Source organism: Argentina anserina, chromosome 4 (assembly GCF_933775445.1).
Source record: "Argentina anserina chromosome 4, drPotAnse1.1, whole genome shotgun sequence".
Classification (NCBI taxonomy): domain Eukaryota; kingdom Viridiplantae; phylum Streptophyta; class Magnoliopsida; order Rosales; family Rosaceae; genus Argentina; species Argentina anserina.
The window spans coordinates 15234504-15251435 of record NC_065875.1 but is presented as its reverse complement, the minus strand read 5'-3'; the positions used below and the strand labels follow the sequence as shown (position 1 = coordinate 15251435).

Below are 16932 nucleotides of genomic sequence, written 5' to 3'. Positions count from 1 at the left end.
GTATTTGGCCTATAAGAGGAAAAATGCCAAGAGAAACCTAAAGGTGCTTCTCACATCTTACAAAAAGTTAGAATGCACTGGTGTCCAAGTTGTTGAACGCTTGATATTTGCCTTTTTTATTGGGTGGGGAAGACTTGTGCAGTTTGATGTGCTAAAACTCTGGTGGTTTGCAATAATGTTTCTTACCTATTATCATGACCACATTATATTCCCCCAGACTCCAGTGAGTCCAGTCTATTCGTGCAAGCTGCAAACTATGATAAAAATTTAATTTAGAAATATAGATTGCATTTGCCAATTCACCATATTGTTGGGCAATTGTGATGAGATTAAATTAGGTGATAGAGGTCAAGATTACAACTCAAAGATGAGATGAGATAAAAGCCCTACAGATGGTTACAGCATTGAAAATTTATGCTTAGGCCTATCAGAGAAGAACATAAAATATATGGCCAAGTGCAACAATGATTGGACATTTAGTGTCGTATCTATCAAATGGGTAATATTGTGGGACACTAAGAAACACAACCTTTTCCCTTCTGCCATTTTTGAAGGTTGTAGAAGATAGCAGAACTCTTCAGAAGGGGCTTTGCCCTTTAAATCAGAATCCAGTTAATGGCCAGATTTTTCTTTTGGCAATAGAAGCTCGTTGTCATTACTCATAAGTGCAACTCATAATGATCAAGTTTGGCCAGTGTGATAAAATATCTCCACCTTCGTTGTGACAACCTCGAGTACTATTTTTTCTTTATTCTCAAGATGAAATGACTTGTCTTGGCTGTGTTCAAGATCAAGAAATATCTTGTCTTGGTTCTCTGTAGGATCAAATTGGCTTACAAGGATGACTGTGAATCTGTGATACTGTATATCATGCATGATACCAAATGTTGAGCCTAGCCTGCCTAGGGAAAATGCATTGGCTTTGTGTCCCAAACAAGATATTTCATGAAACCAATCAAGTTAGCGTCGACACCCTTGACGTTATTCCTATGACGTTGATGCCTTGATCTATGTGAATATATATTAGGAGTAATGTATGAATGAATGATGAAGGGTTACTACAGAGAATAACTTCAATATCGGACTGAAGATTTTTTTTCCAGATTAAAGTATCTACTTCCATGACATACATGAGGAATTCTCAAATAAGTTCTTTTTTTCTTGGCAGCTTCATCTTCCCTCACTAACAAACAAGCACACTACACTGTACTACACGCGATATTCCAGTCTTGCCGCCATAGCCGATTTGTTTACGTTCTTAACCCATCAGTCCGAGTAATGTCCACGTACACATGCAAATACAACCAAAACTCAATCATGCGATCCAGGCAGAAATTCACATGCTCGATTTTCTCCAAATTGCAGTTGAAAACAAACTCAATGATCTCTTGGTCCAGTTTTACCAATCACAACTGGATTTACATATATGCTCAGTGACAGCTGCTAGCTTTTTCCCACATGCTAAGCAAATCATTCGTATCATATTCAAGTTCCTATATTTAATGGAATAGGTTTCTCATTCAAGTAGTAGCAGACAAACCCCATAAAATATCTCTCTACGATTCTACCCCTGATGGAGCTATATATACCCTCCAAAACAAACCATCATACAGGAAAAGATTTCCTTTGATCCCAACGAGTACCAGGAGCATTGTTCTTGCTCCTGTTCTTTTTTTTTCTTTTCCTTTTTTTTTTGTTTGGGTTTGAATTCTCAGAGTAGTGTAGTGAGGAATTCAGATATGGCAATTGGGCAGTGCAGAGATGTGGAGAATGGGGAAACCAATAGTCTTGAGGATTTGGAACAGCCCTTTATCAAACAAGAGAAGATCATTGTTGTTGATTATGAAGATGGTAATAATGGTTCAATTGGGATGGTTTTGATTAGCACATTTGTTGCTGTTTGTGGCTCTTTTGAGTTCGGATCATGTGTAAGTACTCTTGAGTTTTCTATGAGGTTTTACTGGTGGTAGTGTACTGAAAGTTATGTTCTTTTTGTTGTTGGTGTTTTCTTCTGGTTAATTAGGGGGAACAAAAACAAAGTAACTCAATACAGAAAATAGGGTTTGTTTAGCTTAGCTTAAGTTATTATTTTGGCAGGTGGGTTATTCAGCACCCACTCAATCAGCTATCAGCCAAGATCTCAACCTCTCTCTAGCCCAGGTTTGCCTTGATCTCTTTTGCCCTTCATATTTTCTTGAATCATAGTAGAGTGACTGGCAAGTAATTTGAGTCATATGGCAGTTCTCCATGTTTGGCTCTATACTGACAATTGGTGCAATGCTGGGTGCTATAACAAGTGGTCGGATAGCGGATTTTCTTGGTCGAAAAGGGGTACGCTTTCTTGTGTAAATGAATAGAACTTGAAGCTTATTTTGGAATAACCTGTGATCTGAACATACTAAGCTTGAAACTTTGTGGAACAATCAGGCAATGAGAATGTCAGCTACTTTCTGTATTACAGGATGGCTAGCCATCTATTTCTCCAAGGTATATGCTGTTAAATTGGATCATCTGGATTTTGCATTTAACTGAAGACAATCAAATTGTTTTTTTATTTATCACTAGAGGCACTAAGTTCAGATTAGTTAAATGTCTGATGCAGGGAGCTCTGTCACTTGACATAGGAAGGTTTTTAACTGGATGTGGAATTGGAGTTTTCTCCTATGTGGTAAATCTTTTTACCAACTGTTAAGTTCATTAGATGACATAAATTTTAACATACTCATGAATTTATCAATGTTGCTCAACAGGTCCCAATATTTATATCAGAAATTGCGCCTAAAAATCTCCGTGGAGGGCTTACGACACTAAATCAGGTACAAAATCAGACAAGCTTTGCAGATTGTCTCTAACTCAAGTGACACTCCAAGAGGCGAAGTGACACATAAAGCGTTCCCAAGAGGTGTAGGAGTCAATCCTAGCATCTCTACTACCGAACTAGCAATAAATGAATGCGATGCTCCCGTATCAAACAGTACTCTAGCAAGGTAGTCAAACAGTGATAATGTACCTTCCACTCCTGTGTCTCGCTGACCCACTGCGAACACTCTAGCTTGGCCCGCTGGTAGCTGTCTCTGCGGCCGTTCCTGCCTACCCTGAAGTGGTCGGGTATAATCCCGAGCTATGTGTCCCACTTGCCCGCACCGGTGGCAGCCTGCTCTCTTCGGTTTCGAGCATGCTGAGGCGTAATGTCCCATCTCGTTGCAGCCATAACACCTCACCGCTGCCAATGGTCTGAATGGTGCAGCCCTGTTAGCTAGGGGTGTCGCCCTTGCCGGAACCTGATAGTGGGGTCTTGGCCTCTTCCATAACCTACCCGTCGGTCCTGAGTGCTCGCTACCTGTACAGATTGCCTTGCCTTTTCCCTTTGCATCCCTACTTCCCACATCTCCTGCTCGAGTCTTATCAGCATGCTCCAAGCTCATGGCACTCTCAAATATCAACTCCTTAGTAGTCAGGCAAAGGACTGATATCATGGTCTTGTACTCCTGTTTCAGCCCTCGTAAATACTTCTGAGCCAAAGCGGTCGTACCCATAGGCCTGACATACCGATACAGCTGCGAGAATCACGCGTCATACTCTCTAATGGTCATGTCTCCCTGCACTAGTGCTAGAAACTCCAACTCTAAGTCCTCCTATACTGAGGCTGGAAAATACTTCTCTCGGAATATGGTGGTGAAACCTCCCCATGTGAATGTAGACACATCCACAGTCTGTCTCATGCTCTTCCACCAGTCTAGAGCATCGCCTTTGAGAAAGAATGTAGCTATCTTTCTCTTCTCAATCTCTGTGCACTCTATCATCTCAAAATAAGTCTTCATACCCTCGATCCAATGGTCAGCTACCATATGATCTAGTCCTCCATGAAAGGTCGGCGCTGACAGTGCACTAATATCCTTGATCAGCTTCAACACTCGACCGTCATCTCTAACCGCAGGAGCTGGCTCAACCTGCTCCTCCTGTTGAGCGGCCTCCTCATACAGGTTCTCCACGTTGCGGACTCGGCCTGCGGCCCTACCTCAACCTCGGCCTCTCGCCAGTCCTCGGCCCTGTCCTCGGCCCTTATCAGCGTTCATCACCTTCAAACAACGAAACACTTAGTCAATACTTGTGAAGTCTCGAATTCAGCTAAAACAGATTCAATAGACATCAACATGAAATTCAGAATACGAAGAATCATCGAAGTATCATCACGATACTCCCTAGAGGACCAAACCATAAGGTATGGCTCCTAAAACACTCTCGCGTACCCGACGACATATCAATACCGAGGAGCATGTGATGGGTACCCGCCTGCAGTCGGATCATCGCTCCCGGATGGTATAGATAATCGCCAAATACGCACTTAGGCTCTGATACCAACTGTAACGACCCCAAAATTTCGAGCTTAAAAACTCAAAATTTTAAAGTCGTTAAACACAAAATAATCTCAATGAAATCGAAATCATTTAAAATGTCACAGCGGATCAATTCTGAGTTCTCAATACAACTCAGACAAACCAATTATTACAACCCAAATTTATAATCCATACATAAAATGGAAATGTAATAATCCTCACAATCACTCACAAATCTCACAAATAAACCACACCAATTCTCGCACACAAATCCACGCTAAAAACCTCACCACCAGTAGGATACGAACGACTTCGAGCCTCCGGAGTTGTCACTCAATCTCCACTAATCAACACCTGCAGAGTTATCCCCTACACCATCGTATTGGTGCACCGGGATTGTAAACACAAACCCGGTAAGCTTATAGCTCGTATGAGTAAAATGAAAATATAATCGCATATCAATATATACGAAAAATCACAAATCATCAAATATCAATGCACTCATGAGTCAATGGACGGCCCATCTGGTCGTCCCAAAGAAATATGAAATAAAACGCTCATGAGAAATTAAGTAACCCTTCTGGTTGCCCAAAGTAATTTCAATTTACAATTACCGTACGTAAATAAAATTTACATTTACCGTACGTAAATAAAATTTACATTTACCGTACGTAAATCACCTTTTTACATTCACCGTACGTAAAAATAAATTACAAAATTACCCTTTTCGGAAACACTGTTCACGCCGCCGCATGTGGCGGCGCGTGGGGTGCACGCGCCACCTCCGGCAGGCCGCGCGTGGCGCTCACGCGCCACTCACTGTGGCAGCGCGTGGGGCCCACGCGCCGACACCAACCAAGGCGCGTATGACGCCACCGCCACCCCAAAACCAACCTGCTTTCTCCCCTCTTCCTCCCCACGGCCTCACGCCGCCCTTAGACCCCTTCACGCTCCCACACGCGCCGCCTAAGGCGGCGGTGTTCATAATCCTCCGATCCCCACAAATCCGACCCAAATCCTCCAAAAATTCATCAACAATACATCACAACAATCACACAAGGTTAATCCTTACCTCAATCAATGTTTTGGACCGTCGGATTCCCTCGGAGGAGCTCCAAAAGTCGCCTTGAGGGTTCGTGTTCGGGTTTGGAGGAAAGGTGATCGATGGCGTCGCTGCTCGAGGTGAGTCTCCTGTGGGTTGATTCGTGTCGTGGAGGAAGGGGGCGAGGTCGTGGTGGTGGTGCCGAGATCCTGCGATGCCGGCCACGTCGAAATCGACGAACCCGTGGTCAAGCTCCGTCGGCGTTTCTCGATCCTCGCTCGGGGTGCGTCGCCGCTACCACCGGTCGCTGCGTCGTGGTCGCGCAGTCTCAGTGACACCGGCGGTGTCAAGCACGGAGCCGGGTGGAGGGGGATCGTCGGCTTGGAAGGAGAAGGTCGGGGAGAGAGAGTCGCAAGGGAGAGAGAGAGAAGGAGGGAGGCGGATGGAAGAGAGAGAGAAGGGTTTCCTGAAATGGAAACCCTAATCACAAAAATACCCTTTTATACTTGTTTTCAAAATCGGAAACTAACTTCCGACGTTAATAACTTTCACCTCCGACGTCCGATTCGAACGCGTCACATGTCCACGCACTCGTATCGACGAGCTCTACAACTTTCCTGAAGGAAGTTTTCGCAACCGAGTGACGGAATAAAAGTCGATATATACATTGCGAAAACGTAACGTTTTTCTAAATAAACGTTCCGAGAACGTTTCCGTTTCTCGTTTCACAACGTCGCAACTGATCACATTCATTCCAATTAAATTTCACAACTTTATAGAATTCAAATCAAACCAAAAATTGTTTTGAAAATTAGGGTGATTACACTAATTGGTTATCGATAGTAGAAATATCCACACATAATTTTTTATTTTTTTTAATTTCCAGAGGAAAATTAGAGATAGGATCACATTCAGCTGATTTCTGCTCATTACCCTTTGATAATGAGTGTCACCAACGTGCTACTCTTGTTCATGTAGCATAACAATCGAAGTATCACTAACATACATATGGGAATTAGCAGTTGAAAGACATCGAAAATGGGGGTATTAATAGGCCTGAGGAGTTGGAGCAGCCTTTCATTCAGCCACAGAGAGTTGTTGCTCATGAAAATGGTGACAGCGATAATACTATCAAAAATGGATCAATCGGGATGGTATTACTTAGCACGGGCATTGCAGTTTGCGGCTCTTTCCAGTTTGGAATATGTGTGAGTGTTCATAACATATCTTTGAACATCATAATTTATGTCAGAGCCGGGTTACTTAAACATAGGCTTTCTATCTTTTTATTATAAGCTTCCTTGAAATCAATGGCTTAAGAAGGTTTTTCGTTTGTTCTGGATACAGTATATGGTTTATTATTTTTGTTTAGCTTAGCTTGAATGAACGTTTTGGCAGGTGGGCTATTCAGCACCATGTCAATCTTCCATCAGGAAAGATCTCTGTCTCTCTATAACTGAGGGTTTTCCCTAGCTAGCCTGTTGTGTTTGCTTACATTTTTACTAGAGTGATTTATAGTACAATGCAGTATTACTAATCTTCTGTCATCTGGCAGTATTCCATGTTTGGTTCTATACTATCAATTGGTGCAGTGTTGGGTGCGTTTACAAGCGGTAAGAGTGCAGAGACTATGGGCCGGAAAGGGGTATGGCAAATGTGACTTTCAGGCGTACAAGAATAACAAAAGCCAAACCAAAAAAGTTGAGGCACTAGCTTCATCCAATTTACTAAGCTTCTTGAAATTTTTGGAAGCAGGCAATGAGGGTGTCTTCTGTCATTTGCACCGTAGGATGGCTAGCCGTCTACTTTTCTCATGTATATGACAGTACTGAATTCTTATTCGTTTTTTCTTTTCTAATTAAATTAGTTATACTTAATACTGATGAAGGTATTTGTGACAAATCTAATGCAGGGATGTTACTTGATATAGGAAGGTTTCTAACTGGTTATGGAATTTCATTGTTCTCTTATGTGGTATGTCTGTGCAGTGTATAGATACCTTTTTGACTATATAGACATGTTTTAAATACAAGTGCATTCCTTTAGAAAATTGACATAAGTTACAAAACTGGATGAATAGGTCCCAGTATTTATAGCCGAAATAGCGCCCAAAAATCTCCGTGGAGGGCTTGCAACACTGAATCAGGTTAGAGAAATAAGAGCCCTCTGAACAAAGAAATAATTACATGGAAAATATATGATCATTAGTTCATTATTATTCTTTTCTTCTATGCTTTCCTGCAGCTCTTCATTATCCTTGGAGGATCGTTTACATTCATAGTAGGAACAATCATTTCCTGGAGAACATTAGCTCTGATTGGTAATTTATGATTCCATTGAAAACTTTGTTAGTTCTTCATTACAATAACTGGATGTACTTGATTACATTGGGAAAGAAGTGAGAAGAGAGTGATTATTGGCTTTCCATCTGTAGCGATTTTGCCTTGCATTATCCTGGTTTTGGGTCAATGGTTTATTCCAGAGTCACCTAGATGGTTGGTAAGAATTCAAGTTCTAATACGCTTTCCGCACTTTTGTTTCCATCACGGTGTATATGAAAGAAGGTGAATAATAAGAACTGGTAAGGCTAAAATCATTAACACTTGCAGGCAAAGGCCGGACGAGAGGAAGAATTTGAAGTTGCACTACAGATGCTCCATGGAAAAAATGCTGATGTATCTGATGAAAAGGCAGAAATTCAAGTACTTCCTGTCAAGGAAACCAAGTAGAATTATATATATTTGTCATTTTAACTGAAGATATCTAACTGTGTGAACTTTCTTCTTTATCAGGAATATATACTTACTCTACAAAGTCTTCCAAAAGCCAATATCGTGGATTTGTTTCAAAAAAGATGTATTCGCTCTGTCATTGTAAGCAACTTTCATATATAAATTCGAAACTGTTTCTCTTAAGCCATTACCGTTATGATTTTTCTTTTCTTTTATTGAAACATGCTTAACATGGTTATGGTTCAAGATTGGGGTTGGACTAATGGTGTTGCAACAATTTGCTGGTATTAATGGAGTACAATTTTATGCAAGTGAAACCTTTGAAGCAGCTGGTAACTCTATGCTTCATTTCACATATTTTGTTGTTGTTACTCTTTCATGTGAAACTTACCCTACTGTTGTAATGCCAATTGCAGGATTTGCAGGCAGTATTGGAACCACAGCTTATGCGTGTCTTCAGGTAATTACATCTGGTCTCATGTTTAAGCTCAGCCATAAGAATTTATCTCATGTGAAATTTATTGACAGATCCCAATCACTCTATTAGGAGCATTTCTAATGCATAAGTCAGGAAGGAGAGTTCTCGTAATGGTATAGTAGCCGTTGATCTACTAATCTTGGTCTATCAGAAAGGATTTATTTCATAGGTTATCATTTCATGATGAAAATTTGTGCTGATGTGAAGGTTTCAGCAGCTGGGATGTTCATAGGCTCTGTTGTGGTTGGACTTTCTTTTTTCTTTGAAGGTAGCAAAGTGCTACACTATATTTTTTAACAATTTCTTTTTTCTTGTGGCATTCCTGTCATATTATGATTTTAATTTTTCATACTTATCACTATTAAGGGAGATGGTTTGCTGCTGGATTGGGTACCGATACTTGCTGTGACTGGTGTGCTGGTAATTTAGACCATTATAGCTACAAACTTCAAAAGTAGTGTTACTTCCATGCTTTCCGATTCAATAAAGGCTCTCATTTTATGGCCAGTCTCTATTTAAAATCAGGTTTACGTTGCATTTTTTTCGATTGGTATGGGAGCAGGCCTTGGGTGATAATGTCTGAGGTAAATGGGGATCAGAGAACCTATTATTTCCTCTATTCCTTAAATAACTTATATAGAATAATGTTTTAAAAGATCGAATACGGAAGCTAATCGGCTACAGAAGGTTCAACTGAATATTCATGATCTACTGCAGATTTTCCCACTTGATGTGAAGGGAGTGGGTGGAAGCTTGGTGGTGCTTGTGAACTGGTCTGGTGCCTGGGTGGTTTCCCATACTTACAACTTTCTTATGAACTGGAGTTCCTCAGGTAAGTGTTGTTTCTTTCGACACTAACTAGACCTGCCAAAATCTAACTCGACAGCGCTAGCAGAATTTGTTGGGAGTGTTTTTCAGCAGGTAGAAGCGCCTAAAGAAGGTTGTCCAAGTGCTTTTAGAGGAAACACTAGGAAGTAAAATTGAAATTTTCTGTGCATCTAACAAAAAGGCTTCTAGCAAAAACAGTATCAAACAAATCCCGAAGTTTTGTGAACCAATGGTACAAGCTTAAGTAATTTGTATTGTTTCAACACTGAAGTCTGATTCGCGCTATGTATATGCCTTTAATGTGCTTTACAGGAACTTACTATCTGTATGGTGCAGTCTGTATTTTGACAATCCTATTTGTGGCCAAGTTAATCCCAGAGACCAAAGGAAAAACTTTAGAAGAAATAAGAGGAGAAAATATATGAAGACTTACATATCTATGACATTTGGAAGTTTCAGGTCATGGAATTGAAGAAGATCCCTCACAGAAGATACAACATTGTGGTAATGTGGTGTCTTATTATTTGGTCTTTCAATTAGTAGATGATTACTCATGGAAAGTATAGGAAGTATAGCATTTGATCAAAGAAAAAAGACGTACAGCAAAATGTGTAACCGCTATTATTCTTGTTGATTGGAGATGATGCGTGGACAACTATGTAGTGCAGACTTAAGGATTGTGCAATTTTTCTTAATTCGCAACTTTTCTTTTTAAACAATTTGCAACTTTTCCATATCATATTAATTTTGTATCACTCATCCAACTTTGAGTTAAAACATTTGTGCAAAAGTTTAGCTAAAATCGGTAATCACTAATCGAATATATTCTTTGTCGAGGGAAAATTTTAAAAGCTGAGTCCGTTGAACCTAAAATATAATTACGAACAATCACAAATGACAATTTTGAATGGCTTCTGACTTATTAATAATTTAGCTGAATTTGGAGTCTAGAGTATGATATCAAAAAAAAAAGTGACATCATTTATAATTATATGTTTCAAACAAGTATCAGGTACACCCCAACCTAGTATAATAGCTAAGACTTCAACCGTGTGATTAGAACAAGTGTACTTTGGTCTTCTATCAAGAACTAAACGGTCCACATCGAAGCACAGTCCTCCAGAGTCAAACACCATCTCATGCTTCCCCATTCAAACACGTATACTGTTATTAGGTCCATTCCTTTTAACACCGATTTCATGACTACCTCCTCCTGTGACTCCATTTGAGACATAAACCTCGTATCTCCCAACTTCCAGGGCTCAAATTTCGATACCCCACTGTCAAGTCAGTATCGTTGATCATCTCTGCAAGGTGTGCCTTCTAACTTTCGAATCTTTTGTTCATCTGTTATTGATTTAGTTGTCTGAAGAATTGAATTGGGTTCCAGTGAGGTAGTTTGTGAAGTGTGAATATGATGAATTGATGATTTTGATTTTTAAGGTTAAAGTTTGGAACTTTATTGGCTAAGTAATCTGAATTATACAGTTAGTCAGTTACTATATGCAGGTGGCCATAGCCAGAATTGTGGACCTGGTTTCAGTGATATGAAGGTGAACTGAATAGTAGGTATTGATTAAAATTTGAGAAGATATGAGTTCTAGAAGGAGGTTTGGGAAAGATACTAGTGCTTGTGATGGTTGTGATTCTGTAGAAAGTTCTGCTACAAATGAGGAGGCCAATGAAGCATCAAAGAGTCTTGATCATGAGATTGGTCACCTCACTAAGCTTGGGACAAGACCCCATCAGCATTTGAGGGGGGTCTTCCCTGGAAAGTTGAGGCTGCCAGTGTCAACACTGAAAATGTTGATGGGCCGTGAAAGTAATTATTCGGGACGAGGGAGGTTTTCATCAGCAGATGCTTGTCATGTGTTAAGCCGTTATCTGCCCATTAATGGTCCTTGGGGGGTGGACCAGTTGAATAGCCCTGCCTATGTTTCTCAGTTTTCGAATGATGGCTTGTTTTTGGTTGCTGGGTTTCAGGTGTGGTGAATTGTGTTAGCTTGATGATGTCATTTGTTTGTTCATGTCGTGATTTTCAGTTAATGTGCTAAAGCTCAATTTGAAGTCCATATGCTTTGCAGATTAGTGATGCAAATTTTCCTCGTCTTTTCAAATGAAACAGGGAGGCCATATTAGAATATATAATGTTGAAAAGAGATGGACAATTCAGAAGGACATTCGAACCAAAAGCTTGAGATGGACAATTACTGATACATCTCTGTCACCAGATCAACGAAATCTTGTGAGTTTGTGATGGCTTACTGCACAACATGGAAATGGGGTATCTTAGGACTATTAAGTGCTGGTTGTTTTGGTTAATGTGCTGAGTATTTTTGTTGATTCAAAGACTAACGAATTCTGTAAGTAGCAAATCCAAAATCAACCTATGTATTTGTTGTTCACCCTGTTCAGCTTCTCACAAGTCTCTTTAGCTTGTACAGATGTATTGTTTTTGTCCTCTTGTTGGGACAGTTTTAGGTTGTATCTAGGATGAAGATGACCTTATCTAGAATGATGGGATTTTTGGGCTATGATATTATATTATATAGAATCTGAATGACCATTTAACAATACCTGTAATTGTTGTGTCTCTGATGCTAAAGTAGATGTAGTTTTTTATTTGTCTGTTTAATGGACAGTTAATAGTGTGTAAGCTTGATAACCTACTGACACATAAATACAAATCTTTTAAGGAACTCTATAGTAATTAAACCATACTATATTAGAGCATCTTTTGCAATACTAGCCATATTTCAGTTAAAATTTAACCAAAATAGCTTAAAAGTCATTTTGTTTAGCCAATTTAGAAGATGTCTGCATTAATTCTCTCTATTTTAGCTTTATTTGAATTCAAAAGCATTCATTACATGACTAAAAGATATTTTAAATATTTATAAATTATATATAATTCCCTACAAGGAATGTTTTAATTGTCGAGCAACATAGCTCGAGTTAAAGTAAAGTTATAATAGAGAGTCTGAAGCAGCCCCTATTTTTCGTAAAAAGCTAAACATGCTCTCAAATATCTAAAAAGTTATAAAAGAGTGTGTGCTAAAGATGCTCTTACACAATATTTTTGTGTATGAAATGCTAGTGAAACTCTAATCTATATAATACTTTATTACTGCATGTGTCTCTTTATTTATCAATCACACTTATTTTAATGGTAAATTTTGCAGGCATATGCTAGCATGTCACCTATTGTCTATATTGTCAATGTTGGATCTTCTACAACAGAGTCACTTGCAAATATTACGGTAAATACCAATAAAACTATTACTAATGCGATTAGTTTCACTTTAATATGAAACAGCTCACAGAATTCCGGCTCAGATGATTTATCTGTAGGTCTCGTTTTAATCACATTGCTAAGATTTCCTTATTGTTTGTTAAGTTTTCACACTCTTTTGGCTTGTAGCCTTATTAGCATCTTCAAAGTCGGAACTAAAAGCTAGTTTTGCTATCTGTGGTGAGCTAGCTATCTGGCTATAATTATATGAAATGATTTTTACATAATGATGTTGTATAATTGATGAATGAGAAGGATTGTTATTTGTCATATTATCAGGTCTGTAGTATATGAAGTCAATCGGTTTGATGATTTTTCGGTTACTTATTCTTGGACAATTGTTTCTTTTTTTCTCTCTCCTTCCCCTTCCCTTTTTTGTTGTTGTACTGCTGATTCCAATGATGTAATGCTTGGCTTTTATCTGATCATAGCTATAGGGCTACTTGTGTTCTTATGCATTACAATTATAGTGTTGTTCTGTTATAGGCTGTGCATCATAGAATCACTTTCCAGTCACGTTTGTATTTTTCTTGTGTTTGTTTGACATGTGCAAACAATCACTTCTTCCAGGAAGTACATGAAGGGCTCGATTTTTCATCTGATTATGATGTAGATTTTGGAATATTTTCTGTAAAATTTTCAACCGATGGACGAGAGCTTGTTGCTGGAAGCAATGATGCTTCAATACATGTTTATGATCTCCACGCAAACAAAGTTAGCCTCAAAATACCAGCTCACACGGTATGATTTTTGTTTTTTGTTTTTTGTTTTTCTATCATCAGCAATTGTCTCTCTTAATCAATATTTGTGGCAACATTCCCCAAGATTATTGATAATAATAGCACCTGCTCTAATTCCTCATTTCTATCTTTCGTCTACGATCAACAACAAATAAATTTTTTTTGAGCCACATTTAAGTCCTTGAGAGCAGAAAATAATTAAACTGCTTCATGATATTGGTTTGTCAGAAAAGATCTGGGTACTTTTCTTATTCAGACTATATTTCTTGTTTTAGTCTGACTCAATAGTACTTAAAGGCATCAATTAAACCTTGTTTTCCCACTTGGCAGTCAGATGTAAACACAGTATGCTTTGCTGATGAGACTGGCCATCTTATATTTTCCGGCAGTGATGATAACCTCTGTAAGGTAAGGGTGATGTCCATTACTTAATAGAACGCTAGAAACTAATATTATCTCTAAATTGTAGGTATGACTTTTGTGTCTTTCTTGACCTGCATTTCTCTTTTCAAGAACAAACTGCAATTTTCTCTGTAGTCACTGAAGTGTTATACTCTTGCATGCTTATTCACTGTCATGCTCGTTCCAAGAGTCACTTCAATTTTAAATTCTTGGCTAGACGTCAGATTCCAAAAGCTTGCACATATTACTGTACTATTTTGGAAACAGGTGACCAGGGTATCAGAAAGTTATGTTGTAATGACCGTGGGCACAATATCAGTGACACTTATTTCGTATTTAGGAGGGGAGAGTTGCTGCTTGTTGAAATGGACATAGAGATTAATTCTTATCTCCGTGCTTACTTGCTTTATTAGATCTTCATGACAGAAACTTTAGCATTATCGATGTGCTTTTACAGGTCTGGGACAGACGCTGCTTTGTCACGAAAGGGCAAGCGGCTGGGGTTCTGATGGGACATCTTGAAGGCATAACGTTTATTGATAGTCGCGGAGATGGACGTTATTTAATATCGAATGGGAAGGATCAGACTACCAAACTTTGGGATATACGGAAGATGTCTTCTAGAAATATGTTGTACGCAATATTACTTGTCCTGCTCATTTTAATTATTCACATTTAACTTTAGTATCAGATATAGTGACTTAAGTTATAGTATTCTCATATGAACATAAGCTTTCGACATATTATGAGTTATGACAGTCTTAGACTCTTAGTTGATTACTGGACTATAATATTGTATTAGCACATGTGAGTAGTATAAAGAAGAGGATACATGGTCTGGTAATATTAACCTGTAAGTGCTGAACTGCTGATACAAGGAGAGAACATTGGATATTTTCTGATTAGTTTCAATTTTTAAAGCAGTTCTACCTAAGGTTTAGGAACAATTCTTATCATCTTCTCCTTTCCTATAAGGGCCTTGTACCAGTTTTCTCTCTCTTTATTTCATATTGTGGAATCAAATTCATAAAATTTGTGCCAAAAACAACTGTCAGTAAGAAGGCTTCATGCTTGTCTTTCAATGATGGAAAAACATGTGGTGAAGTGGGGAAGAGGATCGTTGTAAAAGTATGTCAAGTTGTTCTAAATGCGTGGAAACTACTTTGTATTTTCTTGGCGACAAATATATATACATATGTGTATATATATATATATAAATTATTTTTTACTATAGTTTTGATCTGTTATTGTGTTTATAGCATCATAGCTTAAAAAAGCACGGGTTCACATATCTCAAGTCTGTTCCTGTGGTGTGGGGATGTGGGTGAATTCTTCTTTGGTTGTTCATAATGTTTGATTCCCTTTTACTGCCTTTACATTTTGGTCGCACTAATATCTCAATGCTTGAACAGTCCAAAGATTAAAGATCGTGACTGGGATTACAGATGGATGGAGTACCCAGCACATGCAAGAACTTCGAGACATCCCATGGATCAGTCGTTGGCTACATATAGAGACCACTCAGTCCTGCGCACTTTAATTCGCTGTTACTTTTCTCCAGCATATAGGTAATTTTAAGTGCTGTATTTTAGTCCTATACTTTGAATTCGGTTTAACAAATGTGAAGTTTCAAAACTAAAGATTGATACTGGCTTGAGTATGTGCAGTAAGATAGACCCTGTAAATACAGAGTTGAGTGTGTTAAGGCTTTACTAGTTCATGATTTTGTCACTGAGCTCTAATGATTAATGAACTGTAGAAGTAGGTGTATGCTTGATGTCGTGTTTCAGACACAGTAATCTGGTTTTTGTTCTCTATATGTTATTAAATCTACCAAGTCCTTTGTTTATGGTGTCAACTCCTGGGAAATTGTAGTGAAACGGCTAGTTTACCTTGTACCCAGTCTTGTAGACTTTTGTTTTGCTTATATGGCATCATTTTACCTGAAGATATGCTATACTCAGTTTGCCCTGTTGACAATATTTTGGTGTGTTGGATAAGTTTCTTACTTTTAATCTTTCTTATTGTAGCACTGGACAAAAGTACATCTACACTGGATCTAGTGATCATTCGGTCTATATTTATGATCTGGTATGTATCATATCTCAATATCAAGACATGCGTTTAGCATTTAGTTCCTGTGAAGTAGCTAATGGATTGAAATATGGTAACTGTAGTTCATCTGCACACACATGATCATAATATAATGGAATGGCCAAGGAAGAATGACGGCTGTTTCCCTTTGTTTTCCTGTCTCTATTCTCTATTGGTAGAACACTACCATGAAAATATCAAAACTTTGCACGTCATTTTGTTTACTTAAAGCAAGCATGGGTGTATGGATTTCTACTAATCTTTTCATGTTACAAGAATGGTAATGCCAATTTTTACGTATTTGTGCACTTTATAAAGGTGACTGGTGCTCAAGTAGCGAAATTAGTCCATCATGATGGACCTGTAAGAGATTGTAGTTGGCATCCTACATATCCAATGTTGGCCAGTTCTTCCTGGGATGGGAGTATCGTGAGATGGGAGTTTCCAGGAGATGATCAAGTTCCAATCCTGGTCAAGCCAAGAGTAAGGCGGCGGAGGGCTATCTATTATTAATGGTTCATTGCTTTGCACATTAACAGTCTTGACATTTAATTTGATAACTGCTTTTGATAGTAAGATTATGCTCCTTAGTTTCTTATAAGGTGCAGACACTCAGTGGACTCAGTACAGAGAAATTACAGGTTCCCCAGAGCTGTCTAATGTCTGTACAATTGTACAAATATATGTATGCCCAAAATCTATATGTTGTATATTTAGATGATTTTTTTTATTAACCGGTGAATCCCATTGGACCGGAATTGGAAGATGTACCAAATAACCGAATCAGTAAATTGTAGATTAAGCTTACATTTTTTATTTTTTGATACGTAAATTAGACTTAGATTTGGATAAGAGAAAAGCGATGTGGTACAAAAGTACCCACACATACTGCGTGAAAAGCACGCCGTGTACTGCAGATATTCTACACTATCTGATTTATTTGGTTCCCCTAGAGTACAAGCGTAGATCATCAATAGTGTCGAGTTT

General features: G+C 38.6%; 2 protein-coding genes across 4 annotated transcripts; both read left to right on the top strand.

Moving 5' to 3' along the window:
* The first annotated feature begins 1669 nt into the window (after positions 1–1669).
* LOC126789982 (sugar transporter ERD6-like 16) lies at positions 1670–9842 on the top strand. Its single transcript, XM_050516102.1, is given in 19 exon segments — positions 1670–1928; positions 2098–2160; positions 2242–2331; positions 2428–2487; positions 2603–2668; positions 7460–7525; positions 7624–7699; positions 7814–7878; positions 7989–8081; positions 8172–8252; positions 8359–8443; positions 8528–8571; positions 8640–8702; positions 8797–8857; positions 8960–9009; positions 9115–9148; positions 9151–9173; positions 9307–9421; positions 9730–9842. Coding segments are annotated over 19 exon segments (1437 nt in total). The 5' UTR covers positions 1670–1739.
* Positions 9843–10606: 764 nt separating this feature from the next.
* LOC126790107 (LEC14B homolog) lies at positions 10607–16730 on the top strand. Of its 3 annotated transcripts, none has more exons than XM_050516245.1 (10): positions 10607–10731; positions 10914–11400; positions 11543–11662; positions 12600–12677; positions 13280–13450; positions 13780–13857; positions 14309–14484; positions 15264–15419; positions 15882–15942; positions 16264–16730. In XM_050516245.1, exons 2-10 carry the CDS (start codon positions 11011–11013, stop codon positions 16456–16458), a joined length of 1425 nt encoding a protein of 474 aa, XP_050372202.1. In that variant the 5' UTR covers positions 10607–10731; positions 10914–11010; the 3' UTR covers positions 16459–16730. The 3 variants fall into 3 exon arrangements, with proteins under 3 accessions (XP_050372202.1, XP_050372203.1, XP_050372201.1); XM_050516246.1 differs by having other exon boundaries at positions 10609–10731; positions 10927–11400; XM_050516244.1 differs by having other exon boundaries at positions 10610–10731; positions 10910–11400.
* The last annotated feature ends 202 nt before the right edge of the window (positions 16731–16932 follow it).